This window comes from Myotis lucifugus, unplaced genomic scaffold (genome assembly GCF_000147115.1).
Source record: "Myotis lucifugus unplaced genomic scaffold, Myoluc2.0 scaffold_10, whole genome shotgun sequence".
NCBI classification, from domain to species: Eukaryota; Metazoa; Chordata; class Mammalia; order Chiroptera; family Vespertilionidae; genus Myotis; species Myotis lucifugus.
In genome coordinates this window covers 13,535,673-13,551,749 of record NW_005871058.1, presented here as the reverse complement: position 1 = coordinate 13,551,749, position 16,077 = coordinate 13,535,673, and the positions used below count along the sequence as shown (strand labels likewise).

Genomic DNA, 16,077 nt, shown 5'->3' with positions numbered 1-16,077 from the left:
GAACATGCCTTTCATGTCTGTGACTGTCATAGTAACCCTTCAATAGGAAAATTCTAATCAAAGACAGCTTCATAAAGTACTTCTTTGCCAGTTGCTGTTTTTAGATCTTACGAAGGCCTGATTTTAAAGTCGGTGCTACCAAGATGCACACGTGAGGAAGAAAAACAAGTGCTGTTACTTCCAACGTCTCTACAGGCTTTACAGACTCTAATGGGTGCATTAACTCTGCTTACAATTCATTCCTTATAAAGTCCTGATGATGACTTCCCAGAGCTGTTCCCTCTTGTTTAGCATGTTGTTTGTTTATCACTAGTGACAGACCTGCTCGGAATGAACTCTTGAGACCTCTGGGAACAGGATTACTTTGTGCCATACCAAAAGCAAACACACTGGTCCTTACCCTGCTCCATTTGCGGGTCTGGGAGAGGTTCAACTTGTGCCATGCCAGCTTTTAGATAAACATTTTTTTTCTCAGTTTATTCTTTCAAAGTTGAGTCCATATTTTAGTAGAATTATTATTCAGGAGTTTGAGATACCTTAAAGAGAGAGAGAGAGAGAGAGAGAGAGAGAGAGAGAGAGAGAGAGAGAGAGAATCAACCAAAATTAATCTACTTTACATTGGGAAACGTGAACTGCTGCAAATTTTCTGGTACCTACTTTTATCTTAGATTTACATTTTGTTTGTTTGTTTGTTTGTTTGTTTCAGTGCCTAATTTACGATAGGCACTATGCAAGATGTTTTCCATTGTTCTACCATTTAATTCTCACAAAAATTAAATGAAGTAATTACTGTTATCCTTGCATTATCAATAAGGAAACTAAAGTTCCATGAGGTTGATTCAGTTGTCCAAAGTCTCACAACTATAACACGACAGATATCTGATTCATACTCTGAGTTGCTGTCATCAAAGCACACCTTCTGTACGATACTACGGCGACTTTCTAAAGCACTTATTCCTGAAGTAAACCTTTGCTTTTTTTGTTTATTTTTATTGATTTCAGAGAAGAAGGGTGAAAGAGAGAGAGATTGAAACATCAATGACGAGAGAGAATCATTGATCAGCTGCCTCCTGTATGCCCCCCACTGCGGATCGAGCCGCAACCTGGACATGTGCCCTCGATGGAAATTGAAGCCAGGACCCTTCAGTCTGCAGGGTGACGCTCTATCCACTGAGCAAAACCGGCTAGGGCAAACACGGTTGTTTTTACTCCTAGATTCACCTCATTCAAAGCCTGCTTTTGTAACCACTTTCTCCTAAAGCATTTCTCTATCCCACTGGCACTACTTATCAAACCCCAGGGTTATTTCTCAAGATTTAATCTAGACATTACATATTTTGTCAATAAAATTGCAGAATTTAGACATATATTATTTTCAACTGCAAGAACATATGTAGAGGTAAATTAAAACAGTAATAAATGAAGACATGATAAGACTATAATGGTTCACATTACCAGACGCTTGAAATATTGGTGCATAAAAATGAGAGACCAGCAAATGCTATCTATATTCATGGAATGCATCACTTTCCAGAAATAATGCAAGCTGATTAGATAAATATCATCAGGGAAAAATTATGTAAAATGGGACAATAACAAGTGCTGTATGATAGCCTGTGGGTGATGTATGGCAGCTTGTCTTGTGTGCGTATGACTGCAGGGCCTCCACACAGATAAGCTGCCAGGTGGTGCAGGAGAATTAATCAGCCGGGCACTCAGAGAATATTCAGAAAAGTTGCCTTCATTGCAGATTGCACTAGTGCCATGGCTCAGGGGAGTCAGTCTCCAAATCCTGAGTGATGGATATGGAGGAAGCTTTCCCTTTCTACTCTTAGTTCCTTTGTCCCCAAAATATGGATCAGGCTTCCCCGTGAGTTGGGAACAGAGAAGTAAGATCACACCCAGAGGCTTGCCAGCACTGGCACCGGCCCCTCAGGGGATTGTACAGTGGGGCCTTGACTTACGAGTTTAATTCGTTCCATGACGGAGCTCGTAACTCAAATTACTCGTATGTCAAATCAAAAAGTGAACAAGTGAGACACGTGATGCTGGGCTGATGTTGTGGCGTTCACTGTGACGTTCGCTGTGCCAACTAGTGGTGGGGTATCTGAAGTTGGCTCGTAACCCGAATTTTAGTTCCAACTCAAAGCAAAAAATCGGCCAAGAGACGGCTCGTATCTCGAAAACTCGTTAGTCGGGACACTCGTAAGTCAAGGCCCCACTGTATATGGTTCATGGTTTATGGTCTCTGTACAATGGGAGTATTCCGGGAAACAGGTTCTACAGGGCAGGACAGGCATCTCGGATAAGAATGGAGTTTGATAAGAATGGAGTTTATCGGCAAGCGAGGGTGTATGTCAGAAGGCAGGTTACCGGCACAGATTTAGATAGCTAGCCCCCCAAATGTCTTATTTTCCCCTTCCCTCCAACAGAACTTATTGTTGTCCTCACAGAGACATAGTCTTGGTACTAAGACGGAATTTCAGATATTATTTGAACATTTAATCTGCTTTGGGTTTTCTCAATCACTTCTATTTTTAAAAAACATATTAGCCTAACTTTGCTCCATTGGGATAGTAATGGAAACACAGGAGAGGCATTCTTTTTTATTCCTTTTACAGTTATTTGTTGGATACTTATTATAAGAAATGCACCTTGCCAAATAATCAGAAGGAGTACTACATAAAAATAAAGTGATAATGAATGCAAGAAGTAATATGTGCCAAATGATTAAATGTTTTTCCAAAGAATATATGTATTCAACATAATGTAAGCTAAGCAGCTTATAAAAAGAAACCAAGACATGAGGGCATTTGTTTAACAAGTGACTTCTCAGTGCGATGCAAGATATTTAATATTATAACTGTGGTGTAAAAACTAAGATGACTTTAATACATTTTATGAAAAACTGGGTTGTTAACTAGAGAAATGCACGGCAATTGAAGGGAATATTGCTGAAATACTAATCAACAGAAAAGGAATGATTAAATCTATTGGTATGATACTAGTATAAGCAGTATCTAAAACATAAAATAATTCATTTCAAATACTCTTAGGGAAAACTCAAAATTATATTTTAAGGTGGTAATCCTTCTGGTTTACTGTTTCTATTTTTCTTCTGGTGTCTCTTTACTTGGAGAGAAAAAATAATATGATATCTCCAGTAAAATTCTTTCCAAAAACTAGAAAAATACATAAAAGGGTTTTTGTTTTTTTTTCTCAACTCTTAGTTCCAGGGTCAGATTTTTCTCTCCAGAACATTATGCAAATAATTTCCTTTACAGAAGGGAGATTTCCTGTTCAAATCTTGTTTCCAAGACCCCTACACATGAATGCTCCAGAGTTTATTAGTTTAAGAAATAATGAAATAATCAGGCATGTTTCCGTAAAAGAAGTGCTACAAACTGGATAGACTTCAGGAGGGTGGTTTTTAGTAAAGCTCTGGGCTTCTTAGAGAATGTTATCATTTAATATCTTCTACTTCCAATATACTGCACTCCCGAAGTCCAGAAACGCCTAATGTAAGTGGCGCTTCCTGTTTTCCCTGTTCTGGGAAATGCGAGGGACTGCCTGGAAGAGAGTGCCGGAGGGAGGGGCCCCTGGCCCAGAGCACAGCCGTGTCAGCTGAAGTGCAGGCACCAGATCTCCAAGTTCCTAGAAAAATAATCAGGAAGTATTTAGACATATTAAGTAGTAAAAAGGCCCTGATTATAATAATGATGATGATTTTGATGTTTGTAATTAGCAAACACGTAAGTAGGAAAGACATGCCAGCTGGCAAACCCAGCCTTAAGCAGTAAAGATCAATGAGCTCATTTTATTTCTCTCCTCACTCTTACTGACTTGGGGATGGGAATGGTAGTAGGGTGGGCAAGGACTCCACCTAAGAAGACTTTTTCTCTTGCTTGTATATTTCTGCCCCGAGCTGTCTACTCAGAACTTTATGGATTTTAAAGCAATTAAAATATCCTGTGGTTTTGATTATTTTTTTTTCTGCACCTCAGCATTCAGTTGATAAACTGAAGTTGTGAAAACAGTCCCCTCCCAAAATCAGTAAAATAAAGTGATTAAAAAACAGTGTTTAAACTGGTTTTGGACCTTTTTAGTTTAAATAAATAGAATAAAAAGTAAATAAAATAAGAAGAAACTGGGGGGAAAAAACGTTGCAAAGATAGGAAGGAAAGATTTCTTACACCTTTCATGAATTAAGTGATTAAATTGCTATTTGAGTGAATGTCACCATGTCTGTGCCTCAGTGCCTAACATATACAAGGTGTTCAACAAATAATTTGTAAACAAATATATTATAAAAGAATGACCAGATATTCCAAGAATTCATAAAATTGATCTCAAAGTGTGCATTGAGCTTTTTGGAGGTCCATATTGCTTTTAACTAACTCAATGGGAAGCCAGCTTGAACAAAAGAAGTTAAAAAACAAACAATAGAGTCATCATAGGGATGACAATAAAGAACAAACTTGGACTCTTATTGCTCAGTGACTTTAATTTACCTTTGCTTGAATTCCCTCATTTATAAACTAAAATAATACTTACCTTTGACTTTGCTGGATAGATTGGGAGAACATAATTCGAGGTAAAGAATGATTCTGATCCTTGGCAAGATCTGATTGGGTAGAACCTACATAAGATAAAAGATATAAGGGAAAGAGCTAAAAGAGATTCCAAGGGTTGATAGCCCAAGGATCTCAAAAGTGGCCCAAACTGTTTTAGGAAACAGAATTGTTCAGGACCTAGCCCTGATTATTTTTATTTGTAGACATGGTTGCTATGGGTGATGGAAGCATTACCTTGTGTTTTTATGTGCATGAATAGACTGGGGGAGATGAATGAGAAAATCTGGGAACAATGATTGGCCATAGAAAGCTCCATCTTTTAATATATCTGAGTATGGTGGAAAGGTAGTTCAAACATATAAATCTGGGATACTAGATCAGGTAACTAGACAATCCCTCCACCAAATCTGTGATAATAGATCCAGTAACTAGACAATCTCTTCCACCAAAGGCAATTTTTTAAAAAGCTGGGCCAGAAAATAAGGGCTTTAAAGAATTATCAAGAAGCAGTGGTTCTCAACCTTCCTAATGCCATGACCCTTTAATACAGTTCCTCATGTTGTGGTGACCCCCAACCATAAAATTATTTTCGTTGCTGCTTCGTAACTGTAATTTTGCTACTGTTATGAATCGTAATGTAAATATCTGATATGCAGGATGTATTTTCATTGTTCGTGACCCACAGGTTGAGAACCGCTGGAAACTCAAGAGGTAAATCATGTATTTGGGGTGCTTTTCATCTGGGAGGCTTTTGCAAGTTCTAGAAGAAGCAGCCAAGAGATTTAGAGCTTTATTAGCATTTTTGAGAGCCTCAAAGAGCCCTAAAAGTAAATGCTGAAGTCCAGAGCTCAGAAGAGTAAGTAGGAGGTAAATCTAGTAAAATACCCTTTGCTCCACTTAGATGCTAAAGAACAATACCCTAAAGATAACAATGAACCAAGGGGTGCAGCAAAGATTCAAGTTACCTCAATTCCTGAAATTAGATTATCAAATATGAATATAAAAATATACATACACTTGCAGATATACATATATTATATATGGTATGGCTAATCTTCTCTTAGCCATATCATAAAATGGCTGACTCTCAAAGAAAAAAAGAAAGATCTTAAATCAGAGAAAAGAAATTATCCTCAAAGTAATCTCAAAGAAGTAATATTAAGGTTCACAGATGACTTCTCAAAAGAAAGAGTGGGATGCAGAATATAAAGAACTATATCTTGCAAAAAACTGAAGGAAAATTGTCAACTTAGAATTCTACACCCAGCTAAAATAGCCTTCAAAAACAAAGGTTAATTAAAGATATTTGAAACAACCAAAACTGAGAGACTATGTCAACCAACAGAACTGTTTCATGCTAAAGGAAATATCAAAACGTGTTCTAGGTTAAGAGAAAAAATTCCAAATAGAAGCAAAGCTCAAAAATGCAGGAAGAAATGAAAAGAAACAATATGTAAATATATGCATGAATGTAAATGTATGTTGACTATATAACAACTAGAGGCCTGGTGCACAACATTCGTGCACTGGGGGAGGGGGGGCGGTCCCATCAACCCAGCCTGTGCCCTTTAGCAGTCTGGAAGCCCTTGGGGGATATTTGACTGCGGCTTAGGCCTGCCCCCCAGGAGAGGGCCTAAGCTGCAGTCAGACTTCCTTAGTGCTGCCACAGATGCTGCTGTGCTCGCCAGCCGTCAGTCCAGCTTGTGGTCCTGCATTGAGCGTCTGCCCCCTCGTGGTCACTGCATGTCATAGTGACCGGTTGATTTGCATATTACCCTTTTATTATATAGGATGATGATAATGTCTTATGAGATTTAGAATTAAAACACAACTGGAGTGGAGTTGGAAAGAGACAAACTGTGCTAAAATGTTCTACTGTACATTGTCCAAGAAGAGGGTAAAATTTCCAATTAACATTAGGTTCAGGTAAGTAAAGAATGCATATTGTAGAATGCAAGCTGGTAATCCCTAAAAGAATAATTAAAGCCTGTGCAATTTCCAAACCCATAAAGGGAAAGAAGGAATAATACAAAGCACTCAACCAATTCAAAATAGGCCAGAAATGAATCAAATGAATTTGGAACTGGGAGAGCCAAGGGGAAATGAATATTTAATTAAATATAGTAATTACATTACAAAAAGAATCCAATTAAATATAGACTGGATTTTAAAATATAATGGTGCTTTTTATAAGGGATACATTATTTTTAAACATTATGACACAGTAATATAAATAAAATATAAAGAGGATAGAAATATACCATGCAAACATTGCCAAAAGAAAGCTGGAATAAGTATATTAATATTAGACAAAGTAGCCATTGAGACAAGCATCCTTAGAGATAAAGAATGACCTTCATAATGATAAAGTTTCAACTTACCCAGAAATTTTAAGAATTCTAAATTTGCATTAATCTAATGCATCGCCTGAGAATATACAGACAGAATAACTGGCAGAATTGTAAGAAAAATGGTTAAATCTATAATCATAGTGGAAGATTTTAACATTTCTCTCTAATTGAATAAACTGGTTTTAAAAAATCAATAAGAATAGAGATAACTTGAACTATACAATTAACCATGTGACCACAGGTACATATACAGAATAGTACACCCAAAAACTGTAGAATATACACAATTTTAAGGACATATATAATATATAGAGAAGTTGACAAAAGATATAAAATGTAAAACTTAAGCTGGAAATTAATAACAAGTAAATAACCAGAAAATCTTACTTTCAAATTATAAAATACACTTCTAAATAAACAAAAGTTTAGAGAAGAAATAAGAACAGAAATTTTAACATTTTGAACTGAATGATAAGATATTCTATATGTCACATTTATGTATGCCTTCCAATGGAGCTACCTCTTCCTGAAAGCATTTCTGCTCTTCCTCAGATGACACATAGGCCTGTGATTCCCCTGTGATGACACTTGCTACCTCCTGTGGGACATGTCTGTTCACTTTGTATCCCACAGGACAGGGTGTTCTTCAGGGCAGGGAACATTTCCTATTTACCTTTCTGGTTTTGGAGCTGTAGTCAGTGCCTGTCACGTGGTAGATATTCCAGAAACATTTGTCAATGAACAAATAAAGAGAACAGTGACAATTATTATTTCTGTGTTATGCAGGTGGATAATGAACAACTGAATTTAGAGAGTGAAGACATTGAAAACATTGATGACACCAGATTAAGCCGTTTTATTGAGATCAACAGTCTCCACTTTGTGACAGAGTACAACCCTGTGGTAAACAATAGTCCTAAGGCCCCTGTGTGTGGGGGGGGGGTGGGGGGAGGGAGGAGGTAGAGAGGGGGGTGGATTTGTCTTCATAGCAGAGATCTTTTCTTTCAGGATTCTGATCCTTTGACCAATAATAGCTGCAATCAATTGAACACCTAGCTGTTTATGTTGTCATCCTTACTACACCTTTCAGGTTGAGAGACTTGACCCTTTTCAAGAAAGAAAGAAGCAGAAAAGTTAAATGCCCTATCACATGATTAAGAAGGAAGAAAGCCACAGTGCAAAGTTAAGGTGACTGATTCAAAAACCTCTGAGTTTTGCTGCCTGAGAATGTTCCATGAAGGCAACTCTGATCCCAGCAACACTCTAGACCACACTCCCCAAACAAGATTGTAATCTGTGCTGAAGGTCTATTTTTTCCCCTACCGCATCAGGAGCCAATACTTTTGTAAAATGCAATAAAATAAATTAATAGGCAAAAAACTTTTAAAATAAAGCCTATTTGTCACATATTTGGATGCCACAGTTATATAAAATTTCTATAAACGTTTTTATGCACTTCTTCCCATTTTTTGTGCCTACCTCCTGGTGGGCCAGTAATTAACAGTTCCAGGTCTGGCACCACCTGCAGGAACCCAGAACCTTATGGGTTTGAGGGTACCTAGATCCTCATGATGGCTCAGCTTTCTTTCTAGGTTTGTTTTCTCGTAGTGTTACATGCTGTATGTAGCCTGGGTAGAGGTGTTGGTCAACCTGTCCTCATAATCTTCTGGCCTTCTAACACTCTACAGCTTATAGAATTACTTTATATGACCTGACTTTTATTTTCCCCAAAAGAGATCATGGAGTGATGGAGTATTAATTTCTAGTGATCTACATCAGCTTAGAATTGCTGTGCATTCTCTATTCATAGTATTTTATGTGCATGTCATGATTTTTTGAATTTACAATGCCCTTTCCCACCATATTCTCATTTGATCCTTACATTGATTTTTTGAGGTAGAAGAGAGGGAATTATTATGCCCATTTTATAGAACAGAACATTCAAGATCCAACTAACTTATTCAAGATCACCTAGTACAGTGGGGCCTTGACTTACGAGTTTAATTTGTTCCGAGACCGAGCTCATTAAGGAGCTCGTTAAGGAGCTTGTTAACTCAAATTACTCTATCAACTCAATGCAAAAAATCGGCTGAGAGACAGCTGGTATCTCAAAAAACTCGTTAGTCGGGACACTCGTAAGTCAAGGCCCCACTGTAAGTAGAAAAGGCATAATTAAAGGCAGAAACTTTAATTCATGATACATTCGTTCACATTGTTTATTTCCATTTTACAGGACAGGAAATGGGAATTCAGAAAAGTGAAGTAATTTCCTCAAAGCCATATGCCTAGCAATTTGAGCTTCAGAGACAGCCCTCTGCACTTGCCCCTGCTTTCCTCATGACTGGTCTGTCTGACTGAATCCTGTGTTTTTTCCATTGCCCTACAAAGCCTTCAGTGGAAAACACCCCTTTTCCTGTTGACTAAATTCCTGCCCCCCTCTCACACCATGTTTGTCTCCATGGAGTGGTGACTCCATTCCCACGTTTGCTAAGATTTCAAACACGTGCACCGAGGGTGTGTTGGCAGCAATAATTAAAAGGGCGTTTTTCTCGACCATCGTCGTTCTCACCATTGTGTCTACAGAGATTCCAAGAATGCATGTGGAACCAGAAAATTTGATTTTATGGTCTCTGAGTTTATGGGCTCAGGGTCCTGGAGTTCTGCAGGCTAACTAAGGCAGGGGCAAAGACTAGCCTTCCTGAGTTCTTATGCCTAGTCCATCTCTTATCTTAGAGAATAATACCCTTTTTTTTTAAGTTTCACATTAGTAGTGAAGGCAATCCACATCAAGAAGAAATTAAATAAGAATTTCTTTAGAGAAGCAAGTTTAACTTTTATTGTAACGTCTTCATTTCTCAAAAGTAGTACTTTTCTCACTTAGAGACCTGCCCACACTACATAGCTATGTCTTAGCTGTTTCCAGTGCAAGGTTTGCATCAGTAGCAACTGGACAGAAACTCCCAGCCATGTGTCTGGCCTGCCATGCACTTTTAATGCACATACTCAATCCTTGGCTTCAAGGCGAAAAACCAGGCTGTGTCTATTAGAATTAAACTAATCACTTCTGATATGTCCAATCCCTTCTGCTAAGACAACGGTACCTTTTAACTCCTTAGTTTTGATTTCTTGACTCTTCCCAAGAATCATCCTCTATGTATGCTCTAGGAGGATAGATGCATGCTCTAAATTCAAGTAGCAGAATCTAATCAAACAAAAGACAATTCTTTAACACCAAGTCTCCCCAACTTTAAATCTAAGAACTGGTTTTAAACTATAGGGAGAAATTTGGGGAAAAGAACTCATTGGGCCTCCTTTGTCAACATGTTGGCCAAGAGACCTAGAGAATCTCTACGGAGCAATGTACAGCTTCCAGAAAGATCCTACCTAGTTGCTCCCCCTCCCACCGTCCTGGGACTCTGCCCAATGGTTCATTAACCCCCATACTCTCCCTTCCTGTGTACGTGCTGGTTTTACAGCAATGCTTTCTGTATTTTAAAGGAAGAGGTGGAAAGGAATGGGATTCATTTAAAACAAAGACACCTGTAGCACTATTTCAGGAAAGTGAAATGAAGGGAAGCAGTGCCCTGGTTTCACCCCCTCCTTTCCTCACTCTGGCTCAGGGCTATCCCACCCCCTTCATCACTGACAGCTTCCTGGTGAGTCAGCAAAAAAGGGCCAACACCTCTGATCTCCTGAAAAGCTCATTGTATTGCTGACCCAAAGTAAACCGATTCAATCACACTGAGGGTTGAACTGGTTCAGATTGGGGCTTTGTAATCAGCTGTGGATGAGGCAGTACATCCTGATGGTTAAGAGCACAGACCCTGGAGTCAGACGGCTTGGCATTAATCCAAGTCCACCATTTATGTGACTTTGGTAGAGTTTTTGCTTCAATTTTCTCATTTATGAAACTGGGACTTAGAGGATTAAATAAGTCGTTATGTAGAAACCTGAAAACAGTGCACAGCAACTAATAGGCACTCAAAGAATGCACTACTAATATGTAGTCAAAGTGACTAGTATAGTACATGGTATATCTGCTGTCTATTGATACATAATAGATTATCCCAAAACTTGGCAGCTTAAACCAGTAAAAATTTATTAGACACAGTTTCTGTGGATCAACAGTCTGGGAGTGGCTAGACTGAGAGAGAGCAACTAGGTAGGATATTTCTGCTTTTGAATTGGGTGTCTTGTGCAGTTACAATCATTGATCAGGGAGGCAATGTCATCTGAAGATGTGACTGAGGCTGGAGGATCTGCTTCCAAGATGGTTGGATCAAAAGACTGGCAAATCAGTGCTGGCTGTTAATAGGAGGCCTCAGTCCCTTGCCCTGTGGATCTCTCCAACATTGGGGCTGGCTTTCCCCAGAGTGAGTAATATTAGCAAGAGCAAGGCAGAAACCATGATGTCTTTTATGACAACATTGGAAGTCACACTCCATCATTTCTGCAATATGCCCTTGGTTACTCCACTCAGCCTTACTCGGTGTGGGGGAAAGGGATCAGCACAGTTGCATGAGAACCAGAGGGTGAACCTTACTGTCAGCCATCTTAGAGACTAGTTACCATTTGTGTTATGGATGAACAACTCTCATTTATGTTGTAGTTCGCCTAGTCCCTGGGTGACCACTAATGGTTTTTGCTTTCTCCCTCTCTCTTTCATTCTACTATAATGCATTTCAATTTGCCAGACTGTGATTGGCCTATTTAATAGCATGGTTCAGATTCATCTTCTCCTGATGATGGACAAGGCCTCCCCAGAGTATGAAGAAAGCTTGCACAGATACCACAAGGCAGCTAAGCTCTTCCAGGGGAAGGTAAGTCTTCTTTGGGAGATATCCTTTTGAAAACTCAGCACCAGGCCAGTAGAAAAAGGCAGACGGGGTTAGGGAAGTGAGATAAATAAGGAAAACTAGTATGGTTAAGAGATAAAATATTAACTGGGACATAATAAATCACATTACTCTGATTTAAAATTAAAGATGTTATATTTTGTACTATTTAAGACCTGTATAATTATATCTTCCATTAGTGGTAAAGTCTATTGTTTTTTTTTCTACATTGAGAAGTGAAAATAAAAATCACCTATGTACTACAATATTTTTCTCCTTGCCATGATCCCTTACATTTTTAGACCTCAGGACTTATTTCTCATATCGATCACCTTTCATGTACTTGGTGCTTAATGAATGTCCAGTACCTGGTGCCTAATGGATAATAAATATTTATTTATTTCTCTTCCCTACTCTGTGCAATTCTATTTAATATCACTTAAAAGGAAAACTTCAACACCTTCAAGGTTACTATATTGAACTACATGACCTGTTCAATGGTAAGAACTGTCTAATGATTAAATAAGCTGACCTTCTGGTGGTTGTTTCTATAACACTGTAAGTTTTCAGTGTTATTGAATATAGATAATCCTCTAACCAAAATATTATAAAGAAGATTTCTACTTTTGGTAGAGGGTTTTATTTTATCATAAAAAATATAGTTAACATTTGTCACGCACTTGCTGTATGCCAAAAACTGTACTGGAAATACTAAATGCATCCTCTCATTTAATCTCCCCCAACAAAAGCCCACTTTGCCCATGAGAGCACTGAGTCTCAGAGAGGCCGAGTAATGTGCTCTGAGTCACACAGCTAAAAAGTACCAGAAGCAAAATTTAAAATTTATTCTCCACTTTTAACCACTAGGCTCTACTTAGTTAATCACTAAAGTTAATCACTGAAGTATCTTCCAAGTCTATGTTCTTAAAGTTAATCACTGAAGTATCTTCCAAGTCTGTGTTCTTAAAATTGAATCAATCTGATCAAAGGGGTAAAATACTTAAGCAATGCAAAGCAAGAACAAAGCCATTCTGAGTCAATTGAGATTTAAATTGTGTGGCACAAACCATAAATTCAATCAGAATAAACTGCTACCATTACAAGGTACCTCTATCTCCTCAGGACCTCAGATAGATCTTTCTCTTTCAAACTTCTCCAACTGCAGATACTTTTTATTCTGGTGGACAGTGGTGTGAAGGAAAATGGGAAGATGATATCATTTTTCAAACTAAAGAAATCTGAACTGCCCGCTTTGGCAATTTACCGGACTCTAGATGAGGAGTGGGATACACTGCACGTGACAGAAGTTTCAATAGAGGGCGTGCAAAACTTTTGTGATGGATTCCTAAAAGGGAAAAGGCTGGTAAGTGTGAGACTACAGGGAAGGCAAGTTGAATGTTCTTCCTTTCTATGTCTCTATTATTCCTATTGAATAAAAACTCTTTGGGCTCCACTGGATTTGATTAAGAACAAAGGTATATGAGGACACAGTAGACAGAGTTGGGGTGCTTTTTAGGAGATAGTCATGGAGATAGAACTGCAAAAGCGTTTTGGGAAAGGTCTTGCCTATTCAAAAAGAGCTGAATTCTGTATTTCACCATTCTATGTACAATATCAATAGGAAACAAATTCCATATAAAGAGCTCATAAGACAAAAATTGCAGGTAGATTTAGGACTTCCAGGGGTGGACTCCAAATCTAAATATCATGTCTTGGCATTTTTCAGAGTGAAAATCATGACTCAGAAGAAAAGACTCAAAAGGTGGAACTCTAATTTTCCCCCAATACTTCCTCATACCAACAAGCATCTACTTCATGCATCTACTTCATGCTGAATGAAGAGGGGCAACTCAAACCTCAGGGACACTAAACAACAAAATCACCAGGCCCTACACACACACACACACACACACCCCTCCATTTTGTTCCTTAAAATCTCATTTATTCTCCTTGTCCTTTCTTTTAATTTGCCTATATTCTCTCACTACCCGTGCAATTTTCTCTTATGCATTCATACCATGTAGACCCAAATGCTGTAGTACCACTATGATACCACTGGGTGGAGGCTTTAAGAGGAATACATACTGTGACACCAGCATGAAGAGGCATGGCTCAAAGGAAATTGTCCTGATTTGTCATTTAATATTGAACTTGGACACTGCACATGACCTACACACAACATAGTTTCTTCTCTATAAGGGTTGAAACTCTACTTTCCTCATAAGCACCTATCCCCCTGGGCCCAAGAACAAAAGGGTTTTACACACCTTTGTGGAACTGTCTTTTTGCCAGAAGTCAAATGATGTTCCCAAGGTTCTGAACTCAGCAGAAACAGACCATGTAAAAGTCTTTGCTTGTTTTGTGTTCCCAACTCCCCATGTAAATCAACAACTGCATAATAAATAAAAGGCAATGATGTTATAGGAAAAGACTGGCATCTCTTTGCAAACCTTTTGTAAATACCCAGCTGCCCAGCTAAGCAGTAGGTACCTCACCCTTTGGTGCCTACTGTTTGGTGTCAGGCTATGAGCCACTCCGTGGGTGGGATAGGAGGTAAGTAGAGACCATCCTGCGTGAGGATTAGTATAAATGTGGCCAAATTGCTCAGACTCAAATCAGGTAACAGGTTGGGGAAGGGGTAGGAGGAGCGGGGCACTTGGCCCTGGGGCAGGCTAGTGCTGACTAAGCACGGATTATTGCAGGTGAGGTGTGCAATCCAGCCATGTGGGCGGGAGAGCTTGGCCAAGTGTCTCTGGCTCACAGGCTGTTACTGTCAACACACAGATGCTCCATTGTTCCCAGGAGGCCCTTGGCTCAGAAGGAGAGCACCTAAGTGCTCAAGGGCTGAAAACCACAGTATACTCCTAAGGACTGGTCCAAGGGAGGAACAGAGAGTGAAAGACTTAGTTGTTCCTTCAGACCCTGAGCTGGGAGTCAGCAGCTGGCAAGGACACTGTGAAAGCAGCTGTGTTTGACACACCTCTCAGCAACATGAGACCTGCGGAGTCTGAGCAGGCCATCCAGTCTATCCACAGGCCTGCAGAAAACCACCCAAACAGTCTCTTGCTTGAGGCTGAAAAATACTCCAAGGACAGGCACATCCCAGAAGCCTCCCTTTGATCCTGAAAACCAGAGCTCTTGACATTTACAGTCAGCGATTCTTCCTGATATCCAGCTGAGGTCCCCCAGGCACACAAGCTTGTTTCTTCTTAGCCACACTCTGTGGAAATTCTTAACAGCTGCCAATCACCATCTCCAAATAGCAACTTCGACCTCCTGTTGGTTGCTCTTCAGCCCCCTTATCCAGTTCTCTTTTCTCCTCATTCACAATCCATCTCTTTCGGCAATATTTTTTTAAAGTTCCAAATCATTTGACTCACTTGATTATTTCTCTCTCTTCCTTTCCTCTTTCTTGTATAAAACAGTGAAATTCCAAACTGTTATATAGTAATTTGGTGAATGCTAACAAATAAATTTTCACCAACTATATTTTGTTCAATATTGGATTAATTTTTCAATTATTATACTTGAAGTTTTCTTCCCATTAACTGCTGAACACTGACCACATAGGTTTTAACATCTTTTTTAAAATATATATATTTTTATTGATTTCAGAGAGGAAGGGGAAGGGAGAGAGAGAGAGAAACATCAATGATGAGAGACAATCATTGATATGCTGCCTCCTGCACGCTCCACATTGGGGATTGAACTCCAAATCCAGGCATGTGCCCAGACCAGATTGGGCCGCAAACCCAGGCATGTTCTCTGACCGGGAATAGAACTGTGACCTCCTGGTTCATAGGTCAATGCTCAACCACTGAGCCATGCCAGCCAGGCAAGTTTTAACATCTTTATGTACATTTTGCTGCTTGATGGCATTCAATAGCACTTTGATTTTATATTATCTTTTGTATGCTTATTTTCATCTTTATGGTAGTGAATTTCAGTATTTCTTTTCAGTTTATGTCTTTCCAAAACTGCAAGGTGTTTTTTCCTGTCTTCTCAGCCAATCCTGTTCTTTGTAGTTCTGGGGACTCATGATCAGAGAATGGAACTTCTTCAGAAAGAAAATTTGTAAAGGTTCTAATTAATTCACTAAAGGTCAGACTTAGTATTATAAACTCCTGTAATTTATTGATAATCTCTGTTTTTTGGTAATATCCTCTTAAAACTCTACATTCATCTCCCCAAAACTGGATTATTATTGAAAGATTTAGATATAGCTCAGCCATATTTTTTTTATTGTGGAATCATTTATTGGCCCAAGTTGGAAAGACTGCCATACTTTTTCTTTCAAGTCTGAAGGAAACAGTGATG

At 38.9% G+C, this 16,077-nt stretch overlaps 1 protein-coding gene across 3 annotated transcripts in view; it reads left to right on the top strand.

The window, feature by feature from the left end:
• ERP27 (endoplasmic reticulum protein 27) overlaps positions 1–13,577 on the top strand; it is a 20,642-nt gene extending 7,065 nt beyond the window's left edge. The window contains exons 4-8 of one of the 3 annotated variants that reach the window (XM_023750067.1): positions 7,712–7,828; positions 11,620–11,745; positions 12,207–12,260; positions 12,926–13,123; positions 13,487–13,577. In XM_023750067.1, the coding sequence (XP_023605835.1) occupies positions 7,712–7,828; positions 11,620–11,745; positions 12,207–12,260; positions 12,926–13,123; positions 13,487–13,534 (543 nt within the window). In that variant the 3' untranslated portion in view covers positions 13,535–13,577. Of the gene's footprint in view, positions 1–7,711; positions 7,829–11,619; positions 11,746–12,206; positions 12,261–12,925 lie in introns of all 3 variants that reach the window. The other 2 variants (XM_006084284.3, XM_023750066.1) reach the window with 2 other exon arrangements.
• The last annotated feature ends 2,500 nt before the right edge of the window (positions 13,578–16,077 follow it).